At 52.7% G+C, this 20,758-nt stretch overlaps 2 protein-coding genes across 3 annotated transcripts; both read right to left on the reverse strand.

Moving 5' to 3' along the window:
- Positions 1-381: 381 nt before the first annotated feature.
- SOAT2 (sterol O-acyltransferase 2) lies at positions 382-14,314 on the reverse strand. Its single transcript, XM_033221954.1, has 15 exons — positions 14,120-14,314; positions 13,567-13,622; positions 12,519-12,655; positions 12,143-12,202; positions 11,750-11,857; positions 8,775-9,051; positions 8,267-8,336; positions 5,685-5,769; positions 5,172-5,217; positions 4,870-4,999; positions 3,206-3,303; positions 2,688-2,786; positions 1,709-1,844; positions 1,050-1,195; positions 382-850 (listed from the first exon to the last, which is right to left on the reverse strand). The coding sequence occupies exons 1-15, from the start codon at positions 14,199-14,201 to the stop codon at positions 800-802; spliced, it is 1,581 nt and encodes a 526-aa protein (XP_033077845.1). The 5' UTR covers positions 14,202-14,314; the 3' UTR covers positions 382-799.
- A 1,117-nt stretch (positions 14,315-15,431) lies between these two features.
- Positions 15,432-20,267, reverse strand: IGFBP6 (insulin like growth factor binding protein 6). 2 transcript variants are annotated; one of them, XM_033221956.1, is made up of 4 exons: positions 19,668-20,267; positions 16,963-17,108; positions 16,660-16,779; positions 15,432-15,749 (listed from the first exon to the last, which is right to left on the reverse strand). In XM_033221956.1, the coding sequence occupies exons 1-4, from the start codon at positions 19,996-19,998 to the stop codon at positions 15,627-15,629; spliced, it is 720 nt and encodes a 239-aa protein (XP_033077847.1). In that variant the 5' UTR covers positions 19,999-20,267; the 3' UTR covers positions 15,432-15,626. The 2 variants fall into 2 exon arrangements, with proteins under 2 accessions (XP_033077847.1, XP_033077846.1); XM_033221955.1 differs by having other exon boundaries at positions 16,948-17,108; positions 19,668-20,214.
- Between the last annotated feature and the right edge of the window lie 491 nt (positions 20,268-20,758).

Raw genomic sequence — 20,758 nt, forward strand, 5'->3', positions numbered from 1 at the left:
CACTCCTAATATTAATGTCCCTATTATAGTTGTAGAAACTGGGGTTCACGAAATTAAAAGCTTTGCTTCAGGTCTGTACAAGGCATTCTTCTCCTGGGTCTGCTAAAGGAAAGGAGGCCTGCTGCGTGTCCTCTCAAAATGTGCTAGGGGTTGCCAGGAGCAGAAGGATTAGAGGGGCTAGAAAATTCAATGTGAGTGGGAGAAGAGGTGGAAGAAGTATTGAAGTCAGGTTTCTGGGAGATGGGAGTGGTAGAGTGGAGGTAAGGCAGGGGGCACCCAAAATTCTCACCCATCCTACCACAAAGTCTTGCCTCTGCAGACACAACTCTACAAAAATCCAAGTGAGCCTTGAACAAATGATGAATGAATGAATGAATAAATGAATGAATAAAAAGGGAGACAAAGTTTATTGCTGTATTGGAAGGAATACGAAGTCAAGAATGAGACCCTTTTCAAACCTGGATGGCCCCAGTTCCTCTGAGTTCCCCCACATTCGTCAAATCCATAAGGTCCCCCAAGTCGCCCCAAGACAGTCATGGGGTAGGAGGGTATCCTGTACCCAGTCCATGGGGATAGGGACTGAAGAGTCACCCTTCTCACCCCCATGCTGAGGTCTGTGCTCAGCTACCCACAAGTCTGCAGATCTCAGTCCTTGCACATTCCCTGGTGGGGTCTTGTGTGCAGGCTGCCTTGACTGGGAGCCAAGTGTGGGAATGTAGACAGGAGTCCTGGTCCCAGGTTTTGCAGGCAGAGAACTTGGTGGTGTCATCGGGGCAGGTGGTGTCATCTGCCCTGACCTCTAGGTATGGCAGGACCAAGATCGAGGTGTCACCAGCCCCCAGAAGGTTGTCTGAGCCAGAGAAGAATAAGTTGTGAATGAGGTCATTCCTGTTGACCCAATCCATGCATCCAAGACGTGAGAGTCCATCACCCCCAAGCTAGGCCCTGGTGCCTGACTGTGACTGGTGAGTTGGGGAACAAGGAGGGACTGGCTGTAGGGCTGTGTGTCCTCACGGATGGGGAGCTGGGTGAGGGTTGTGGTCTCTTACCTGGGGTAAGGGGCAGTGCCGCCGTGCGTACCACTCCTGGCAGTACAGGCTGACCTGGATTCCCTGGCCCAGAAACAGCATGGTCCACATCAGCACGTTCCATGCCGGGCCAGTGTGCTGGTCATGCATCATGAAGTTCAACATTCCTAGTGCAGGAGAAAAGGTTGTCACTCCAGCTCCAGGAGTTCCTTGTCTCCCTGGTTTCCCTCCCATTCCAGGGTATTGGGAAGAGATGGAACAAGAAGGCCCCATTGGAGAAGATCTTGAACCCAGGTGCAGAAATTAGTAGAGGTCTAAAGTGGCTCATGTAAAACCAGGATTCTTCAGTTTGCACTTTAATATCCTGAATCTCATACTGAGCCTCTCAACCTCATCCCAGTTTTCTCCTCTTTGTCTTCCTCAATGAGTGATCTATTCAAGTGCTTTTCTCCAACCAGAAACCTCCTCCCACATGCCCCAGGATACAGCTTGGCTCCTCCCAATGCTGCCTCCCTCCCCGCTTTCCAAGTCCTCCCCCTCCCCCACTCCACTCTCAGTCCCAGCAGCCTCGCCTTCAGTCCTGGGGGCGAGGCCTCCCACCATCAGTCTGGGATCTCCAGGAGCAGGACCCAGGCCTCCCTCTAGATGGCTCCCCTCCAGTGGCAGAGAGGCCAGCTCACCTCCAATGATAAGGAAGAGTATCAGCATGACGGGATAGAAGAACCCCAGGACGAAGCAGATGATATACTCATGGGCCACTGCGGAGACCAGGAACACACCCAGCATGGCTACCCCTCGGGCCCGGGCACCAAGGAGCTGGCAGGGTAAGGAAAGGAGTGAAGAGTGAGTCTCCCTGAGTTCCTCCACAAAGAGCCCCCACCTTAAGGAAGCCAGGGAGAGTGTGGTGCAGTGGAGAGAATGTGGGATCTGAGGTCAGAAGGAGTGACATCAATCTTATTTAATAGTGTGCTGGCTGGGCACGGTCGCTCATGTCTGTAATCCCAGCACTTTGGGAGGCCGAGGCGGGCAGATTATGAGGTCGGGAGTTCAAGACCAGCCTGGCCAATATGGTGAAACCTCGTCTCTGCTAAAAATACAAAAATTAGCTGGGTGTGGTGGCATTCGCCTGCAGTCCCAGCTACTCGAAAGGCTGAGGCAGCAGAATCGCTTAAACCCAGGAGGCAGAGGTTGCAGTGAGCCAAGATCACGCCACTGTACTCCAGCCTGGGAGACAGGGCGAGACTCCATCTCAAAAAAAAAAAGAGCATGCTACTATCCCATTGGGACTTAGGTGCCATTTTAAAATGAGAATATAATAATACTTACTTCTCAGGGTTACTGTGCTGATTAAATGTATGTAAAAACCCTTGGTAGCTGAAAATAGATATGTGCATGTTCCTTAGAAGGCTAAGGTGGGAAACAATGCCCTGTGGAGAGGGTGGAATTAAGGATAAAGATGGAAGAAAGCTAAGATTGCAAGGACTTTCTACCCATTGGGTTGGTTAAAATGAGAAAATGAGGACAGATGAAATCAAAAGGACCCTTAGGCCTGGAAAAGGTGAGTGGTGTAGATGCCACACTGTAGCAGGAGAAAAGGAGAGGGAAGGAAGGAGAGCCCTCATTAAATGTGGGAGCTGAAGGGGTCTGCAGGGCCCATACCCACAGCCCATCCTGATACACGTAGCTGTACAGCCAGTCATGGACCACCACGTTCCAAGTGCGGTAGTAGTTGGAGAAGGACGTTGAGTTCCACCAGTCCTGGAGAAGGTGGGGTCAGGGTGGGGGAAAGGAGGTAAGCAAGCATCTGGGTTCTTGCTCCTCCCCACTGCTCCCTTTGCCTGCACCCTATCCCAGTGTTCCAGAAGGGCTGGCTCCTGGCAGAACAGGGACAGCAGATACCCTCCCAGCTCCCTCCTCAGGACATGGAGGCCCTGTCCTCCCTCCTACTCCCTCTCTCAGGAGAAGATTCTGTAGTACCATGCACACAAAAGCAGTTAGCCCTGGCTTGTCAGGAGGTGGAGGGGTGGCATTATAACCACATCTAGGGGACTGCATTTCTTATTATGGGAGGTGAACAGCATGGCTGAAGTGACATCCAACCTGGCCACCATCTTCCCCAGATCCCTCCCTAACCCTCCCTGCCTGCAGCTTCCAACTGGCCTAGGTCCAGGCCCCACCCGGTAGAACATTCTGTCTCCAAATCGTAGCATCTCAGCAAAGGCGTTGAGCCAGCAGTGGAGGAAGGCAAAGAAGATGAGTAGCAGCATGAAGATGCCTGGTGGATGGCGACAAGAGGCTGCAGGTCAGGTTGGCCCACATGGACCCATAGGCAGCCCTGCTCTGAGCTCTGAGGAGCCCCTGCCCAGAAACCAGGGCCCCAACTCTTACCATTCATTTATTGGTAATTCACAAATTTATGCATTCCTTTTTTTTTTTTTTTTGAGATAGGCTGGACTGCAATGGTGTGATCATAGCTCGCTGCAGCCTCAAACTCCTGGACTCAAGCGATCCTCCCACCTCAGCCTCCAAAGCAGCTAGAAGTACAGACGTGAACCACCATTCCCAGCTAATTTTTATTTTTAATTTTAATTTTTTTTTTGTTTTTTGAGACGGAGTCTTGCTCTCTCTCCCAGTCTGGAGTGCAGTGGTGAGATCTTGGCTCACTGCAAGCTCCACCTTCCGGGTTCACACCATTCTCCTGCCTCAGCCTCCTGAGTAGCTGGGACTACAGGCGCCCGCCACTATGCCCAGCTAATTTTTTTGTATTTTTAGTAGAGACAGGGTTTCACCGTGTTAGCCAGGATGGTCTCAATCTCCTGACCTCATGATCCACCTCCCTCGGCCTCCCAAAGTGTTGGGATTACAGGCGTCAGCCACTGCGCCCGGCTGTTTTTAAATTTTTTGTAGAGATGAGATTTCACTATATTGTCCAGTTTAGTCTTAAACTCCTGGCCTCAAGCGGTCCTCCTCCTTTGGTCTCCCAAAGTATTGGGATTACAGGTGGTGAGCCACTGTGCCTGGCCTCATGCATTCATTTATTCATCCATTTGTTCATGCACATTTACTTGGCATCTACTTTGTGCCAGATGTTGGGGATGGAGATGAATCTCAAAGGGCCATTGGGGGTTCATAGAGTGATTGAAGTGAGACACACACAGAGACAGAGACAGAAAGACATGTCCAACCATATGCCAGGGCAAATGTAATGGGAGCTAAGTACGGTGGCACTGATGCACCTGGAAGTACAGAGAAACAGGTGGGTCATGGTAATTGGTGGCTACAAAAGGAAGGTTTCCCAGAGGAGGGGGCATCTCAGCCATGGTCCTCCAGGAAGCAACTAGATTCTGTGGCTGAACGTGGGGAAAGGGTATCTCAAGCTGAGTGGCCAGTATGGGCAAAGGCCTGGAGGCATGGAAGTAATATCTTTCAGGGCTTGTGGTAGGATGAGAAGATAGGCTGGGGCTGCATGGGAAGGAGTCTTGGATGCCACATCAAGGGTTCAAATCTGATCCGAAAGTGCCAGCATTGACTTATCACTAGAGTTTTTGAAGGAGGGTAGGGAATGATTAGTTGTAGTAGGAAAGTTCGCCTGGGCAGCAGTGTCAGGGGTAGATGGGAGAGGAAAGATCTGGGTGCCAGGGAGATGGGTAGGAGGCTAATGTGGAGGGGGAGTGATGGTCTGAACCGAGACCATGGCAGTGGGCCCTGATAGGAGGGGACAGATGTGAGGGGAGACTCAGAAGGAGAACGTGTTGAAACCGAGGGAAGGCAACTAGCAAGGCCTTCCCTGATTTGCCTTCCCCAGGGCACAACTACTCCAGCCCTACCTTAGTTGGCTCACCTGGCAACGTGGCATGCAGGATAGAGAGCACCAGGGCACGGGTGCTGAAGGGCTCTCGGCTCATGTTGGCAAAGACAGGAACACAGAGTCGGCCCAGGATGAAGCAGGCATAGAGCACACAGCCCAGGGTCTGGAGGGGGCGTGGGGGACACCGGCAGCTGCTGGTGGCATTGGGTCTCTGGCCCAGCACTGGCCTTCTCTTCCCTTGGCACCACCCTTCCACTGCCTCCCCAGACCTCCCAGAAATGTCCTCTCTCCGCCACCATGAGTCACAGGTCCACCCTTCTACCCTATCTTCTCACCTGGGCAAAGTTCTTGGCCACATAATTCCACCTGATATAGGGCGTCCTGCAGCGGCAATTGGGACAATATATTTCTCATTCTTTCATGTTGTTCTCTGCTCAGCCTGGGCACAGGTTCTGGGGCCCTCTCTCCACAGTTCCCTTAATTGCTCAGGCCTGGGAGGATTATCTAGGGTGGTGGGGTCTAGGATACTTTGACCTTTCCATAACAGAGATGACAAGAGGGTTTTAAGCATGGATGTCAACAAGGGTGTGTAGGATGGGTAGGATTTTCAGAACTAAAATCAGGACAGTCCTGGGTAAACCAGGAAAGTGGGTTGCTCTAGTGTCATCATAGGCTGGGCAAGGAGACAGGGTAGTCTACCAGTCACCTATTTCCCATCTTTATTATTAGATGCTTCCTGAGAAAGTGGCCAGTGCCTGAGGTGAGCCTGAGGACCTCAGGGAGGGGAGAGTAGAAGGGTAAGGTTCCTGGTGGGCCTGGGCATTTGGGGAAGGGATGCAGGGTCTTACCTGGGGTAAGTCTCCCTGTAGATGAGTGTTGGGCAGAAGAGGAAGTAGAGGTAGCTGGAGAAACTGGGGACATGGATCCCCTCACCTGGGGAGGAATGAGAGGGGTGGATTAGTAAGGGGAAGGGCAGAGGGCAGAGGTGAGGGGGCTGCTGGGGAAGGGTGGTGGGATTGGTGAGTGGAGAAATGGATAGGGTGGGGGTGGGGGATAAGCAAGGAACTGGATGTAGGACCTAGATGCAGGCTAGGGGAGCTAAGCTGGGCAGGAGTGGAACTGGCTCTTTAACACCATCTCTTCTGTTTTCATTTCAGGCACCCTGTCTTCCAGTGCAGGGTCTGCTGTGGCCAGAGCTTCATTTGGTACCCACACGTTCGACAACCCATTCTCCTTCCCCTTCTGTCTGGACTTCCTAATACAGGTACACCTTGTTTTACTGCACTTCCCAGATATTGCCTCTTTTACAAATTGAAAGTTTGTGGCAACCCTGCAAGAGACAAGCCTATCAGTGCCACTTTTTCCAGCGGCAAGTGCTCACTTCATGCCACTGTGTCACATTTTGGCAATTCCTGAAATATTTATAACTTTCTTCTTTTTATTATATGTAGTATGGTGCACAGGCATAGAACACACAGCCCAGGGCCTGGAGGGGGCATTGGGACACGTAACTGGAGAGGGACACTGGCAGCTGCCGGTGGCATTGGACCTCTGGCCCAGCACTGGCCTCCTCTTCCCTTGGCACCACCCTTCCACTGCCTCCCCAGGCCTCCCAGAAATGTCCTCTCTCCGCCACCATGAGTCACAGGTCCACCCTTCTACCCCATCTTCTCACCTGAGCAAAAATCACTGTGATCAATGATTTTTAATGTTACTATTGTAATTGTTTTAGGGCATCATGAAACACACCCAAATAAGAAAGCAAACTTGGCCGGGCGCGGTGGCTCAAGCCTGTAATCCCAGCACTTTGGGAGGCCGAGACGGGCGGATCACGAGGTCAGGAGATCGAGACCATCCTGGCTAATACGGTGAAACCCTGTCTCTACTTAAAAATACAAAAAACTAGCCGGGCGACGAGGCGGGCGCCTGTAGTCCCAGCTACTCGGGAGGCTGAGGCAGGAGAATGGCGTAAACCCGGGAGGCGGAGCTTGCAGTGAGCTGAGATCCGGCCACTGCACTCCAGCCTGGGTGGCAGAGCAAAACTCCGTCTCAAAAAAAAAAAAAAAGGAAAGCAAACTTAACTGACAGAGTCTGTGTGTGTTCTGACTACTGCACTGACCGGCCATTCTCCCATCTCTTCTGTTCTCCTCGAGCCTTCCTATTCTCTGAGATACAACAATATTGAAGTTAGGGGCCAGGCTCAATGACTCACTCCTGTAATCCCAACACTTTGGGAGGCCAAGGCAGGAGGATTGCTTAAGCCTAGGAGTTCAAGACCAGCCTAGGCAACATAGCAAGACCCTGTCTCTAAAAAAAAAAAAAAAAAATTGGCTGAGCATGGTGGCTCATGCCTGTAATCCCAGAACTTGGGAGGCCGAGGTGGGTGGATCACTGGATGTCAGGAGTTCGAGACTACCCTGGCCAACATGATGAAACCCTGTCTCTACTAAAAATACAAAAACATTAGCTGGATGTGCTGACGCACACCTGTAATCCCAGCTACTCAGGAGGCTGAGGCAGGAGAATCGCTTGAACCCAGAAGGTGGAGGCTGCAGTGAGCCAAGATTGCGCCATTGCACTCCAGCCTGGGAAACAAGGCAAGACTCCATCTCAAAAAGAAAAAAATTGAAATTGAAATTAGTCCAATTAATAACCTTGAAATGGTCTTTAAGTGTTCAAGTGAGTGAAAGAAAGAGTTGCATGTCTCTCACTTTTTTTTTTTTTTTTTTTGAGACTTGATCTCACTCTGTTGCCCAGGCTGGAGTACAGTGACACAGTCATGGCTCACTGCAGCCTCCGCCTCCCGGACTCAAGTAATCTTCCCACCTCAGCCTTCCACACAGCTGGGACCACAGGCATTAGCCACTACACCTGGCTAATTTTTAAAAGTTATTTGAAGTGAGACCCCATCTTACTAGGTTGCTCGGGCTGGTCTTGAACTCCTGGGCTCAAACAATCCTCCTGTCTCAGTGTCCCAGAGTGCTGGGATTACCGGTGTGAGCCACTGTGCTCAGCCTGCAGCTGGTGACTTTAAGGGCTCTTGTTAAGGGCTAATGCAGCTGGTGATTTAAGGTGGAGCCAGTGCCAACTTGTCATTCCAAAAATTCTAGGGCCCTTAAGAATGATGCTAAATATACCCTGCATGTGCTCTATAAATGGAACAACAAAGCCTGGGTGACAGGCTGGGCCTGGAAATAGGAAATAAGAAAGTGCCAGAAGTCCTGGGTAACAAGAGGTGCCATCTGTCAGAGGCAGGAGCTGAGAATGCCTAACGACGAAGGCCCACAGAGCCCAGCTGGAGGCCAGGGCTGTGCCTGGTGGGCAACCTGGGCTTAGGAAGGCAGGGCTTTTATCAGGATCCTGCACCTGCTGGCTTCATTCAGTCAGTCAAGAGGACTGAGTTCACAACCGGGCAAGATGAAGGCCTCACCTCTTCTGGCACGAAGGGTCCCAGGCACAGCCTCTCTCAGGAAGGAGTAGCTTTTCATCAGGAACCTAACCTATGGCAGAGTGGAAGGGAGGCCAAGTTGCTGTGTGGCTTTAAGCAAATCACTTAACCTCTCTGTGCTCTGGGTTACTTCTGAGAGGCAGGCAGAGTGTAAGATCTGTCTGGTCAGAGTCCATACTTTTTCTTTTTGTTTGATGGCTGTATAGCCTAACATATGCTGGGATGAATGAAGGCTGCTGGGATAAGAGGCCAGAGCGGAGTTTTCCGGTCAACCTCCTGTGATGGCGGTGTCACACTGTTTGCCTTCCAGCCTGCAGGTTCCCCAAATCCCTCGTAACGGACTCCGCCCCTGGTAACTAGCTCCGCCCCTGCCAATGCAGTCTCTGCCCTCCCTCTCGTGGGCCCCGCCCCCTCTTTGGGGGACTCCCCTCTGCTGAGATGGCCCCGCCCACCCGTTCCTTCCTGTCCCCCAGCAGGGCTCGGCCCTCACCTGCTCGAAGACCAGGACACAACGGGAGGCCGGCGGGAGCTGATGCTCCACGGCCACGTGGACCGGCAGTGCGCAGAGCACCACGGCGTGGGCAGCTAGCAGCGCGCAGCCCAGGCCCGCCCCCAGCGTCCAGGTGCCCCTGGCCCCCGGCCTGGCCCACAACCGCAGGGCCTGGTACGGCGCCAGCAGGGTGGACAGAAACATGGGCACCCAGGTCACCAGCGCCAACGGCAGCTGTCCGAAGCTGAAGATCAGTAGGTCAAACTCCAGCAGCAGCCTTGGAGTGGGGAGGAGAGACAAAGTAGACAAGTGAAGTCCATTCTTGTCCCTTCCTCTTCAGTCCGAGCTCCTGGAAATGAACTGAGGTATCTTGATCAGGTTGTGAGCTCCCCATCTCTGGAGGTGTTCAAGACGGCACCTCTGTGGCACAGGGCGTTGCTCCAGGAGACTCAGTCATGGCATGAGTTTGATTCTAAATGACCTTGAGAGCCCTCTCTGGTTTCATGGTGTTGCTAAGGGCTCGGTACTCTATATACAACACATGTTAGGATATGAGGTAACTAGACTGACTGACTTAGTTTTGTTCCTTTGGAGCATCTGTTGTAGGTTGGAGCTAACAGGATGCCGATTGTTCAGTGTTTTGTTAGCCTAGGTTAAGAGTGTGTGGTTTGTAGGCTGGGCACGGTGGCTCAAGCCTGTAATCCCAGCACTTTGGGAGGCCGAGACGGGCGGATCACGAGGTCAGGAGATCGAGACCATCCTGGCTAACATGGTGAAACCCCGTCTCTACTAAAAATACAAAAAACTAGCCGGGCGAGGTGGCGGGCGCCTGTAGTCCCAGCTACTCGGGAGGCTGAGGCAGGAGAATGGCGTGAACCCGGGAGGCGGAGCTTGCAGTGAGCCGAGGTCACGCCACTGCACTCCAGCCTGGGCGACAGAGCGAGACTCTGCCTCAAAAAAAAAAAAAAAAAAAAAAAAAAAAGAGTGTGTGGTTTGTTAAGGGGAAAAACAAAACAACTTAAGTGTCCATTAGTAAAGGACTAAGTGAACAAATCTAGCACCTCCATACTCTGCAGTCCTTCAAACCAATGAACTAACGTGAAAAGATCCCTAAAATAAATTGTTAGTGAGTAAAAGCAAATTACAAAATAATAGGTACAGTTTCTTATTTATGTGAAACCTCCACAATGTACCTATCTTTGGTACTGAATGTCAATGCATGGAAAATGCTCTGGAGGGAAACTCAGAAACTGTTTTCTGTTTTAGAGACAGAGTTTTGCTCCACCCAGGCTGGAGTGCAGTGGTGCAATCTCTGGTCACTGCAACCTCCGCCTCCCAGGTTGAAGTAATTATCCTGCCTCAGCCTCCTGAATAGCTGGGACTACAGGCTTGCACCACCACGACTGGCTAATTTGTGTGTGTGTGTGTGTATATATATATATATATATATTTTTTTTTTAGTAGAGACAGGATTTCATCATATTGGCCAGGTTTGTCTTGAATTCCTGACCTCAAGTGATCCGCCTGCCTCGGCCTCCCAAAGTGCTGGGATTACAGGCGTGAGCCACTGCGCCCAGTCAGAAACTGTTTAAATCCTCCGAGAGCAGTGTGGGATTGAAGGAGGTGGTCAAGAAGGACCCCCTTTACAGGAAAACATGTATTTGAGCTTTTTACTGAGATTTTATCATTTTTAATTTTTTTAATGTGTCTTTTTCTTATGCAAACCTAGTGGTAGATTTTATCCTTTTAATACTTGTATAACTAACAACAAAAATTTTACCAAAAGGCAGTGCTGTTGCTAAACCTGTGGATCCTTGGTCCTGTTTTTGTTATTGCTTCCCAAGCCTGACATAGGGAGAGAGGCTGTGGCAGGCCAGGTCTCACTAACACAGGCCTCCATAACAACTGTTTCAGTACTGGCTGAGTGGTTAAGTTAAATATTAAAAGCCAGTGCCCTTAGACAAAGGCCGGAATGTAACAAAAGCCCACCAAGAGTTTTGCCTAGGCCTTTCCTGAACCTCAAAGCATGATTAAACAAGTTTTGCTGGGGGTCTGAAGAAACTCTTCAAACTTCCATGATTTAGCAGGAGACAAGAGAAGGGTAATCACCCCAGCACCTGGACCCATTTAGATTAAGTCAACTTACTGAGGCTCCAGAAGAAGGTCTTCAAGACTCAGACCTTAGTTATAGATTAAAAGAAGTTAATCACTTATGTCTTTAGATGAATGCACACTTACACATAGACATATAGCTTAGAAGGTATATATGCTCTGGAAATTGTAATTTTTAGTTGGCCTAGTGATAATTTTCAGGCCTTCTCCCTGTAACTAGTTACAGAAATAAAAACTCTCTTCCGCCCCAGTTCATCTGCATCTCCTTATTGGGCCACAAGAAATAGCAGCCCCAACCCTCAGTTTGGTCCGGGAATAGTGGGAGTCCTGAAATACAGACCCCCCCAAGTTATACAGCTCTCTGAAGCTCATCCTCACAGTTGGGTGGGGTGCTCTGTGGGGGAAATGACCCACCCAGGCACTTGGGTACATGTCTGTCTTCCCCACAAGACTGGGAGTGCCTCACAGACAGGAGTGGGGTCTGCCCCCTCATTTCTCTGAACACTAGGACTGGTACTCGGGAGGTGCTCAATGGAGGTTACTTGAATAGAACTGACTGGGAAAGGAGTGTGTATGGGTGTGCATTGTGCATACACACACTTCTGCGTCGGGGCAAGGTGTCATTGAGAAGCATTTGAGAGTGACTGGCCCTGGGAGGACAGACCAAGGGCCAACCAAGGCTGGGGAAGGAAGGGATCCTAGAGAGTGTTTCAGGTGGGAAGGCTGTCGGGAGCAAAGTTGGTACATGTCCAATAACCAAAGAGGGGACCTGTGTCCGCTTGCCCCAAGGGCAGGTGGGGCACTGAGGACCCAGAGGGTCTGATCAGATAGGTGTGCCTGTCCCAGGTGGGAAGGGGACCTACCTGCCCTCATCAATGAAGTCGATGGCCAGGGTGCTGATGATGAAGACACACAGGCCAGCGATGAACATGTGGTAGATGGTGCGGAAATGCTGCACCTCCATCAGCTCACTGGAGGGACAGGGGCCTGAAGGTCAGTGTGGGAGGGTCCTCAGGGTGGTGTGAACTAGCGCAGACACTGTACACATGAGGCATGGGGCCTAGCCATCCAGAACTTCCAGCTAAAGGCCTTTCTTCCACAGCCACGCCCAGGGCAAATAGGGGACCTGCACCTTAGAAACCCTTTCCAAGTCCTCCCCACAAACCACCTAGAGCCTGGGGATGAGAAATGAGGTACCGTGACCCCCAGCCAAAGCCCTTTCTTTTCCTCCCATTACTTGTCATCACCCAACTTACTCAAGCAGGGACTTGCAGATGATGAAAACTTTCTGTTTCCCCAGGGATGGCTCCTGGGTCCTGAATTGAGATGTTTGTTCAGGGTCAGGAAGAAGTCAGTGGGCAGAAGGCAGGGCGATGCAGAAGGTCAACACTTGGGAGCCAAGGGGAGTGGTAGGGAAAGGCCAGGGCTAGGGCCAGAGGGCAGGACCGGGTGGAAGGTCAGGGCCAGGGCAGAGCGAGGCTCCATAGGTGGAGGCCAGTGTTAGGAAGACAAGATAAGTGGGGAAGAGGGAGGGCTGGAGTCACAGTCCTGCCAAGGTTGGCAAGGGCACATCATGTGATAGCTCATGATCATTGCTACAGAAGAGCCTGCGCAGCTGCTCCCCAGACTCACCTACTCAAGGAATCTGGGGGAGGCAGGGGCGGAGGTTTGTCTTGAGATGGGTAGGATTGTATAGCCTCCCACATGGCCCGATCCAGCAGCTCCCTCAGTTGTCCCTGCGCTTGCTCCAGCAATTGTGCCTTCACAGCCTATGGGACAAAGCCAGGGCAGAGCCCACTGTCCCTCCAGTCAGCCATCCTTTCATTTACCAGACATTTACTGAGTTTCCACCTATGCCAGGCATAGTGCTTTAAAAAAAAAAAAAACAACAACAAAACCTGGGGGGTCTGCAGGGATGGGGGATCAGCGGTCAGCAGTGGCAGGACTGTGGGGGGAAGGGCAGGCATTGGTGGGGTGGTGATGGGTCTGCTGGTGGGGTAGGACCCCACAATGCTAAGTGCTGTGGTAAAAAGATGAACAAGCCATGATTCCTGCCCAGAGTTGATCTCCCTCTGGCTTCCCGGGGCAGCAGTGAGGATCAGGGAGTGACAGCAGGAGCGAGGCTTCCCCTCCCTGGGTCTGAATTCCAGCCTGGTCACCTCTGATTGTCAGTCCTCACCCCTGTCCTTCAGCCACACTAGCAGGAAGACTCTATCTACTGGCTGACTTTCAATGACCCTCGGGACCTGTGCTTCAAACCCCTACATCTTTACCCTTAATTCTAACCTGATCTTTGCACCAGGAACAAGTCATCAGGCTGGGCACCGTGGCTCATGCCTGTAATCCCAGCAATTTGGGAGGCCAAGGCAGGTGGATCACTTGAGGTCAGGAGTTCAAGACCAGCCTGGCCAATATGGTGAAGCCCCGTCTCTACTAAATATACAAAAAAAAAAAATTTAGCCACACCTGGTGGCACTCATCTGTAGTCCCAGCTACTCACTTGAACCTGGGAGGCAGAGGTTGCAGTGAGCCGAGATTGTGCTGATGCACTCCAGCCTGAGCGACAGAGCGAGACTTTGACTCAAAAAACGAAAACCAAAACAAGTCATCTTTATCACCAAGCCTCACTCCTGCCTCCTGCGACCAAGGATCTGTCCACTTGACCTCTGACGTCCCTCACCTCCATGTGTTGGGTCCATTTCACCAAGTCCGGGGCCCTGTGCGTCTCAGTGTTTCCTGGGAGGAGTGATCAAAGGCACAGTCAACAGGAGGAGTTGGGGTTCTGCAGACCCAGAGGCATCCTGTGTTCAGGAAATGCTTTGTGTGTTCAGCAGCCGCCCTCACCCCAACCAGTCAATATCTAGTATCATGGGTGGGGCTACTAGAAGGGAAAGTTGCTGTTGCCAGTGGTGAGGCGGCCATAGGCAAGTAGGGGGCCTGGTGACATTACTGGGAACAGGGCACTCGGAATGGGAAGCTACTCCATTCACCCTCTGGGGCTAAAGAGTCAGAAAGATAAGGCCAGGCCACAGCTCTGACATAGCTCTTTTCCGTTCCATCTCCCAGCTGGGTGGCTCAGGGCTGAGGCCAGGGTCTGCCTTCCTTGGCCTCTCTGGACAGCAGGAAGGATTGACATCAGGCAGTTGGAGCCTTCTCTCCATAACGCATGTCTCCCCTCCTGCCCCACCACCCGCTGGTGCCTTCTGCGCCCCCCGAGGGCGAGGTCGGCTCACCATCTCTGCAGGGTTGGTGTTCCCGCTCCCCTCCCGGCCCTTCTGTCCTCTGCAGACGCAGACGGGCCCCGCCTGGCTCCATGGAGTGGTCTCCAGTGGGCAGCAGGCAGCCCTTGCCTGTGTTCCCTCCTTCCTTTGCAGCGTGGCCTGCCCCGCAGAACTCTTGTCCCACTCAGCTCAGGTGACAGCTCCAAAGACTAAAGTCCTTTCAGGAGGAGGGGGCCTCTGGGAGCGCGATAGGTTATCTGATCCGGAGGGCAGAGCTTCTCAGATTCAGGCCTCACTCTGCTGTCTGTTCCAGGGATGGCCACATCCCCCTAACACCCCAACCACCATCCAGATGCCCAGCTCCAAGGGTGCTATCCACCCCCGCTACACACACACAGGAACAGTGGCTGGGTACGTCGCGGGGAGGGGAACTTTGCCTCTCAGAAGCTTGTCACCTAGCATGGCTGGCCTTCAGTCTCTCCCAGCAGGCTGAAGGTCAGGGAGGAGTCAGAAATGTCTTCATGTATCAGTGTGTTCGGTTCCCTTTCACCACAAGGTGTGTGACTGATGCATGTGGTAATACTCTGATGGGGTTAGCACCGTGCTACTCATGGAGCTGGGGCCCCTCCAGGAAAGGCTGAGTGCCAGGGCCCCTGAACATCTGCACTTCCTGACACCTGCTTGGGTGAGCATGTAGGCAGAAAGGAGGCTAAACAAACACATATTAAGCACCTAAGGAATACCAGGTGTTGTCACATACGGAAGAACCGGATGCAAACCTCCCTCTGATATTTACCAGCTATATAATTTCAGGCAAGCGACCCCAAATTTCAAGCCACAGTGTCCTCCTCTGAAAAATAGGGGCAAAAATCCCTATATCACAAGGTTATTGTAAGCTCAAAATGAGGTAGTCCAGGTAAAATCACATGGTTCAGGGCCATGGGATGAGCTCATGTATTAGTAATAATTTCCTTCTTTTTTTAGTAGGAAGTAACAGAAGGGTACGTGCTTTGAGAGTTCCTCTTTGCTGGGTTCCTGCTGGGATTAACTATTAATCCTTCCCCTCCTCTTATGTCCAAAGATCAATGTTAGAAACAAGGTCACAACTTCAGATTAAGGCCATGATCTCAGTGTCTCCCCTTCCCACTCCCAACTCCTGGTGGGCAGCTCTGTGAGGCTTAATGGCTTGAAGCTTCTGCCTGACTGTCACAGGAAGGACTAAAGGTATCCACAGGAAAGAAGAAATGCTGTGAGTGAACTGTAGTGGGGTAAAGAGAGGACCAGGGGCTCCAGAATTGTGAGAGGTAGACACAGAGACACAAGCCAGCGACCCCAAGCACAGCTTTATTGACACCCCAGCCAACACCAACACTCTTTCCAACCGCATGTGTAAAGGCCCAGGGGTGTGGGGGCCCATGGGGCAGGGCCTGAAGGTGGATCGTGGGCCTTGGGTTTTTTGTTGAGTGATGACAGCTCCATGTTCCTTCCAGTGGCCCTGCAGCCCCTCTATTCCCCAGCTTTAGCCGCTACTCCCAGCGGGGCAGGAGGAGCTTCCATTGCCATCTGGAGACCCTGGCAGGGGCTTGCCCATACGATCCACACACCAACAGGGACCTCGGCGCTGCCCCTGGGAGGAGCGGCACTGGAGAGAGAGGCACACAGGTCAGGGGTGAGGCCAGAGGCTTCCAGCAGGAGAATGAGAGGGAATGTCTGAGTCTGAGGATGCAAAAACACCTGCGGGTTCCCTTGGGACAGCAAGTGTCACTGGGTTCCCTCCCTCTCTCTCTCTCTCTTTTTTTTTTGAGATAGAGTTTCGCTCTGTTGCCCTGGCTGGAGTACAATGGCATGATCTCCGCTCACTGCAGCCTCCACCTCTCAGGTTCAAGCCATTCTCCTGCCTCAGCCTCCTGAGTAGCTGGGATTACAGGTGTGCAGCACCACGGCCCGGCTAATTTTTGTAATTTTTGATAAAGACGGGTTTCACCATGTTGTTCAGGCTGGTCTTCAACTCCTGACCTCGTGATCCACCCGCCTTGGCCTCTCAAAGTGCTGGGATCACAGGCGTGAGCCCCCGCGCCCGGCCCAGGGTTCCCTCTCTTTAGTTTCCCCTCTTCAACCAATCAATTGTGTGCATTCTGCTAGCCTGGAACAGTAGTTTTCAAAGTGGCGTTCCCAAATCCGGATCACCAGGGAACATGTCAGAAATGCATATTGTCAGGCCCCACCCCACACCTCCTGAATCAGGAAGGCTGCCGGTGGGGCTCAGCCATCTGTGTGGCATAAGCCCTCCGGAAGATTCTGATGCCTCAAGTTTGAGAGCCACTGAGTTAGGCCATTCCTTCAGTAGGTTTTCTCCCACAGTGTGTGGTTGATTATTCTCTAAGTTTATATAATAAATTATATTATTCTCTATGTTCTCCTGAAGTTGGAAGATCCTTAAAGATGGGGCAGTGTCTTTTTTATGTCTTTTATGCAGCTTTGCAAGCCCCACCGTCCCCACTCCCTGGCAGGAGCCGTCTATTGGAGCAGGGGGAGAGGAAAAACAGCCTCACCTGCCGCTTCCGGTAGAAGCCTCGATGGTCACAATTGGGCACGTAGAGCGTTTGAGCCCCTCGGTAGATCTCAGTCTGGAGTTGCTGCAGCACTGAGTCCAGATGTCTACGGCATGGGCCCTGGGGGAGGGAGAGCAGGCAGCTTAGAATCGCTCCAGCCCAGTTCCCCGTTCCCACCTTCTGGCCCACCAGGCAAGCACCCAGGACCGACAATGGAGCCGTCTCCAAGCCCAAGGGAGCAGTCTCAGATGGAAGTCTCCAGGGCTTCCCACCCCTCCTGCTCCCTACCAGCTCCAAACGCACCATCTCAGTGTCTTGGACACCTGCAGAATTGGGCTGGGAGGGTGTGGTAGAGGTGCCTGGATTCCTCTGTTGGTTTCTGCGGTTCACATCCTGTAGGCGGCCAGTGCCTGCTTGGAGTTTACTCTCCTTAGGATTCTCCTCTGCAACTGCAGGAGGAATAGGAGAAGGAGAGGCCAGAAATCAGCCAGAGCCATGTGGAGAAGGGACTTGCCCACATCACCTGCTTAAGTAAGGAAGGGAGGGCCTTATGCCCCATAGTTGCATGATGCTGGCCCTAGTTTCTTTCTCTGACAAATAGTTACATTACTTTTCCTGACAATATTCCCCAGTATTTCCCATAGTGAGCCTAAGGCTTATAAGGGAGATGCATTTTGGAAAGCAAAAATGGAAAATGAGGATGGGTGCAATGGCTCACGCCTGTTATCCCAGCACTTTGAGATGCAGAGGTGGGAGGATTGGATTACTCGAGCCCAGGAGTTTGAGACCAGCCTGGCCAACATAATAAGAACCTCATCTCTACAAAAAAATTTTTAAAATTACCAAGGTGTGGTGGCATGCACCTGTAGTCCCAGCTACATTAGAGGCTGAGGCAGGAGGACTGCTTGAGCCCCAGAAGTCAAGACTGCAGTGAGCCATGATTGTGCTACTGCACTCCAGCCTGGACAACAGAGTGAGACCCTGTCTCAAAAATAAATAAATTATTGGCTGGGCTCGGTGGCTCGTGCCTGTCATCCTAGCACTTTGGGAGGCCAAGGTGGGCAGATCACTTGAGGTCAGGAGATAGAGACCATCTGGCCCACATGGTGAAACTCAGTCTCTACTAAAAATACAAAAATTAGCCTGGCGTGGTGGCAGGCGCCTGTAGTCCCAGCTACTCCGGAGTCTGAGACAGGAGAATGGCTTGAACCTGGAGGGGCGGAGGTTGCAGTGAGACACTGGACCACTGCACCCCAGCCTGGGCAACAGAGTGAAACTGTCTCAAAATAAATAAATAAATATGTTTTAAAAATTAATTAATTTAAAAATAAATTAATGAATTACAGTAAATAATAAAATAAATGAAAAATGGAGAACAAATGCAAAGGACTATTCCCGGCTTTGGGCTTTGGGTGAAAAGACCTGGCTGTTCCACCAGAGGCCAGAAGGGGGCGCACGAAGCCAGGGAGCTGGGGCAGAGAGCAACGGATGTAGGAGGGGGGCCAACAGGGACCCAAATGGAATGTGTGTCCCTGCTGTGACCTTGCTGTGACTCAACCCACCCCTCCCAGGCCTGAGATGTGGTTACTTCTGGGGCACTGCAGTGGGAACCTCTCCCTTCTGATACCCTGTGATCCAGGCCAGCTCAACCCCAGTGGTCCCAGGAGCACACGGATTCAACCCTTAACCAAGATAGGCTGAGGGCAGATTAAGAAGGTGCAGAGAATGAGGGGCTTCCAATCTGCAGGTTGCTCCTGGCTCTGGAGAAAGTTTCCGGAGGGTCCGGGGAGAGCTCAGGACTGGGAAGGGGTGAGGAAATAAGTCAGGGATAGGAAAAGGCAGAAAGGGGAGCATGTACTGCTTGGAATTTGCCTAATATCTAATAAGATATCAGAACCCCTGAAGGGATCCTGTCTCTCCCTCTGTGCCCAAAGACAAGCTCCCAATTCCCACTCACAACCCAGGAGACATTTCCCCTGCAACCCTGAGTCTGATCCATCTTCCTCAGGATGCCGGCCCCTCCCCAGACCTTGTCCTTCATTCCCTACATTTAGCACCCAACCATGTAGTTCCAAACTGCCTTCTCTCATCCACCCAGACCACCTTCTAGGAGGACCCCCAGAAGCCTGCACTCGGGCATTTGGGACTGAAAGAAACTCCAAGTGAATTCTCCATCCCCTCCCGAGGAAGGAACCCAGAGCCTCTGGGATGCGCAGTTTGCATTTCCTGTCCTCCCCATCTCCCTGCTGCCCCCCATGTTTTCAGTGCTGATTCACTTCTGTCCCACCCACCCAGTGACTCAGCTTCTGCTCTCCTCCCTGGAGCAGGGTAGGGTAGGATGGGTGAACAGTTCTGAGCAGGTTTAAATCATAACCCTGATTTGGCAGATTCCCTCTTTCCCCTACTCTTTCTCCCCTCTCCCCCACCCTACGCCCTAGCCTGCCCTCAGTCCCTACTCAAGTCTAATACAACTTTGGATTTGGACCTCTTCGGTTCTAGACCCCTCCTGTTTAGGTGCTTCGAACACCGGTATTAGGAGGAAATGAGCCATTTCTCAGTGTGTGCAGAATTTCGGAGTCTGGGGTTCCCTTCCCTCTTTCTCAAAGTGAAGCTGAGAACAACATTTGTGTCCTTTCCCCAGCTTGCCGTCTAGGGTTGTAGGAGCTGGGCCTGCTGGAGCACATGGGATGGCCCTAAAACCCTCCATTTCTCCCCCTGCTGTCCCCAAGTTCCCACTTGCACACACACTACATCAAGGGAAAATAAACGGAGCAAAAAAAAAAAGACCAAGAGCGCAGACACCTTCTGCTGTATCCCCAGGTCCCCTGGCCGCACCCCAGCTTCCTGCACTTGCCCCTTCTCCCCCACACAAATGTGCCCCCCAAAGTCGGAAGCGTCAAGGGTCAGGGCTCAAAGGCTTGCAGGGTCACCCACTATCGTCTCCCCAGGACCCTGCCTGGAGGACGCGGGTCTCACGTGGGCGGGGCAGGGGCGGGGCGCGGACTCACCCGCGGGCGCGCGGGCCGGAAGGCAGCGGCCTCGGCCGAGCAGCAGCGCCCGCAAAGGCGCCTCGTCGTCCTCGGGCGGATGGCACTGCAGTCCTAGGGCGCAGTTAGGGGTGTAGACCCCGCACTCCTGCCCCTCCCTCCTGAAACAGCCCTCAGCTTCCGCGCAGCCCTGCGCTGGCGACCCCCCATCCTCTTCCTCCACGCAGCCCCCTGGACAACCCGCTTGCACCCCTTGCCCGCAGCCTGGGCACCGCGCCAAGGCGCCTCCTGGGCTGGCAGCGAGCAGCAGAGCTAGCAGCAGCAGCGGCGGCAGCAGCCTGTGGGGGGTCATGGTCAGGGTTTGTGCCCCGTCCTCTCCTTCCAGAGCAGTCGCAGCGCAGCTGCTGCCCGCCGCCGCCCCTCTGTCTTAAGTAGACGCCGGCCAGGGGCCGGGCCCTTTAAGAGCCAGGTGAAGGGGGGGTGGGGGAGAGGGCAGGGGCATTCCCTAAACTGGGTGGGACTGGGGAGGGCCCCCCCAACCTGGGTCCTCCCCACTCCTCTTTCCCCCTCCCTTTCCAGTTTCTGTTTACTTCCCAAATTGCTCTGATTTTTCTTGCTTTGTTCCCGGGAATCTCGGCCCGGAATTTGGGAGCTGTACAGCTGGCTGGAGGGACTGGAGGGTGGGGAGGAGCGGAAGAAGGGGAGGACTGGAGTGCAATCCATTTAGTGTGTATCTGTAGGAAGACGAGGGGCATGCAGGGACCCGGTGGGGAGTGAGAAGATGGGGGCTGAAAGGGAACTGAGAAGAGATTGTATGTGTGGATCAGGAGAGGAGTGGGCAAATGTGGAGGGACAGAGAAAAGATGGAGAGGGTGGATAACAGGGTCTTGGGAAATTCTGCTGATGGGAGAAGTAGACCAGGGCAGAGGAGAGGAAGGGCAAAATTGGGAAAGGGGTAAGAGAAAGCACCCCTGAGATGTGACTACTGAGAAAAGGGGCCCGAGGGGAGCCAGACTGGGGTAAGCCAACAGGGGGAAGGGCCGGAAGGCAGGGAGGGATACACCTTGAATGAACAGTAGGAGACCCTAGCATTGTGGTGGGCGCACGCGGAG

Source organism: Trachypithecus francoisi, unplaced genomic scaffold (genome assembly GCF_009764315.1).
Source record: "Trachypithecus francoisi isolate TF-2019V2 unplaced genomic scaffold, Tfra_2.0 Lachesis_group11, whole genome shotgun sequence".
Lineage (NCBI taxonomy): Eukaryota > Metazoa > Chordata > Mammalia > Primates > Cercopithecidae > Trachypithecus > Trachypithecus francoisi.